This window comes from Limulus polyphemus, unplaced genomic scaffold (assembly GCF_000517525.1).
Source record: "Limulus polyphemus unplaced genomic scaffold, Limulus_polyphemus-2.1.2 Scaffold1171, whole genome shotgun sequence".
NCBI classification, from domain to species: Eukaryota; Metazoa; Arthropoda; class Merostomata; order Xiphosura; family Limulidae; genus Limulus; species Limulus polyphemus.
In genome coordinates this window covers 222147-224327 of record NW_013666781.1, presented here as the reverse complement: position 1 = coordinate 224327, position 2181 = coordinate 222147, and the positions used below count along the sequence as shown (strand labels likewise).

Genomic DNA, 2181 nt, shown 5'->3' with positions numbered 1-2181 from the left:
TTAATAATCCTGCTTAAAAGAATTTCAAGTGCTGTGGCTATTGAGGATTCCCTCTTGTTTATTGATCAATTCAAGCAATATGATGAAATTTTAAGAGTACTTAATGTATTAATTCTTGTAGTTAAGCTTGTTAATTTGTTTTACCCAGTTTTTGTGTGATTTGATACATGTGTGTGTGTTCCTCAGACTCTTATAACTACTTTTGAGAAATAATTTTGTTTTAATTATTTTTTATTATTTTCATTCAAAATAGATAGAGCTTACTGTTCCTTTAAAGAGTGATTTATTTGTGTTTCCAGGCAGCAAGTCTCATAGTTTACTGGGTCTACTTAACAAATGTCGTACTTCACCAGGACAAAGGCTTTTAGGACAGTGGATTAAACAACCCTTAATTAATATCCACAAGATTGGTAGTTTATTAATTTATATATATATATATAAATTATTTTTGAAAAGTAAAGTGCTGTATGTTTATATTTGATTAAAAATAAGAGATGTGACCAAAAATGTTTTTACATTGTGAACTTAAACATTTAACTATCTCTTTTTTAAGGGTTTGGCTCATGTTTGTAAAATCTGTATCATCTAAAGATACAGTTTGTATTGATGTAGAAAACACTGTCAGATAGGCCAAAAACAAAAGGCATAGCATAAAGGATAGACAAACTAAAAGTATAAACAATAGTGTGAGAAGGTAAAATTAATTTCTGGCATGAGAGTTGTTTACAGAAGTAAGAGTTAAGCACCTTCACATGAGAAAAAGTTTACACACATTCACACATAGGTGTGTGTTTGTTATGTATTGCAAAGAAAACAATAAGCTGGGGCAAACATGGATAGAAAATGAACATGAAGAAAGAGTAATATCTAAGACAGAGTATCAGTTTATAAAGTTACTTAGTAAGGGGAGACAACTTAAACCCTTGAAATTACAGAACAAATAAATGTTACCAGAAGAAAGTCAGTTCCTCCTAAAACAAGAAAAATATGCTTTATACCAGCTGATGTGAATGGTTGTGTGACTGAGATAAAAAAAATTACTTAGATCTGCATGAATACTCCACTATTGATGCCTGGAAGAAGGTATTATAGGCTAATGAATGAAAGTTTAGTTTGAGACATAACATTTACAAGTTGGACAGTGCTTGATAGATCAATGAGTTCTTTCTACAGTGAATAATGAGAGGTTAGATAATATTTGGGAGTGCTTTGTAGCAAATCCAGTTAGTGACTTGTACAGTATCAATGGAAAAATGAAAAAAGTCACTTGGGGAATATGGACATCACGTTACACTATTGAATTACATTACTCAAGAGCTGCTTGTAGTTGTGCCTCATGAAACACTTTTATTATATTATTATTTATTTTACCTAATCAAAGTTTAACTAACCTAAAGGGATTCCTATTTTTATATCTTAGTTATTTTGATAATAATAATAAATAAATAAAGAATAAACATGAAAAACAAGAAATAAGGTACTTATCTGGGTCTTCTTTTTTTCCTATCGACTATCAAGGACACTTAACCTTACTTTTTATACTAATGGTAGTAGTGCACTAAGTAATTTTTATTTAATTAAATAATGTACCAAAGAACATAGAATAATAACATGCAAAAAGCAGATAATTTTTCTAGCTTTCTAACTATGTGACAAGAGCTGTTAAAAATTCATTCAACCTAGTCAATATGTTTCTCGTGGGAACCAAGCTTGTATTGAAAGAAAAATTGACAATTCTCTGTACAGAAAACAACGTAATATAATATGTAACTTAATAGATTAAAACCTAAGCTTTCTATTGGTTATAAATAATATAGTACTGAACATAAGAGAGAACTATTAACAAATTCTGAAAAGGGGGATGTGACAGATAGGTGTGGCAAGATGGGTCTTATTTTCTATATGATGGATCTGCAACTAAACAAGATTGAAGGCTATAAAAATTAGGCTTTGTCTGAGCGATGACAATATTACAGTGAGTAATTTACAATAAATTTCGTACTTATTGGAGAGGTGGTGAATAAATTATATAAGATGTGATGCCTAAAGAAAAATGGTCACATTTCTCACACTGGGGGAAATTCAGGATTTGTTTTAATATTGCCTTATAAAATCAACCCTATCGCCACTGGTATCCTTTACTGCACATGACACAAGGTTTTAGTGTCTTACATTCAAAAT

General features: G+C 30.2%; 1 protein-coding gene across 1 annotated transcript in view; it reads left to right on the top strand.

Annotated features, from left to right (window-relative positions):
* The window catches only part of LOC106462459 (DNA mismatch repair protein Msh2-like), a 196351-nt gene that overhangs the window by 92319 nt on the left and 101851 nt on the right, over positions 1-2181 (top strand). Inside the window, exon 12 of the mRNA XM_022389729.1 lies at positions 300-410. Within this exon, the coding sequence (XP_022245437.1) occupies positions 300-410 (111 nt within the window). The remainder of the gene's footprint in view (positions 1-299; positions 411-2181) is intronic.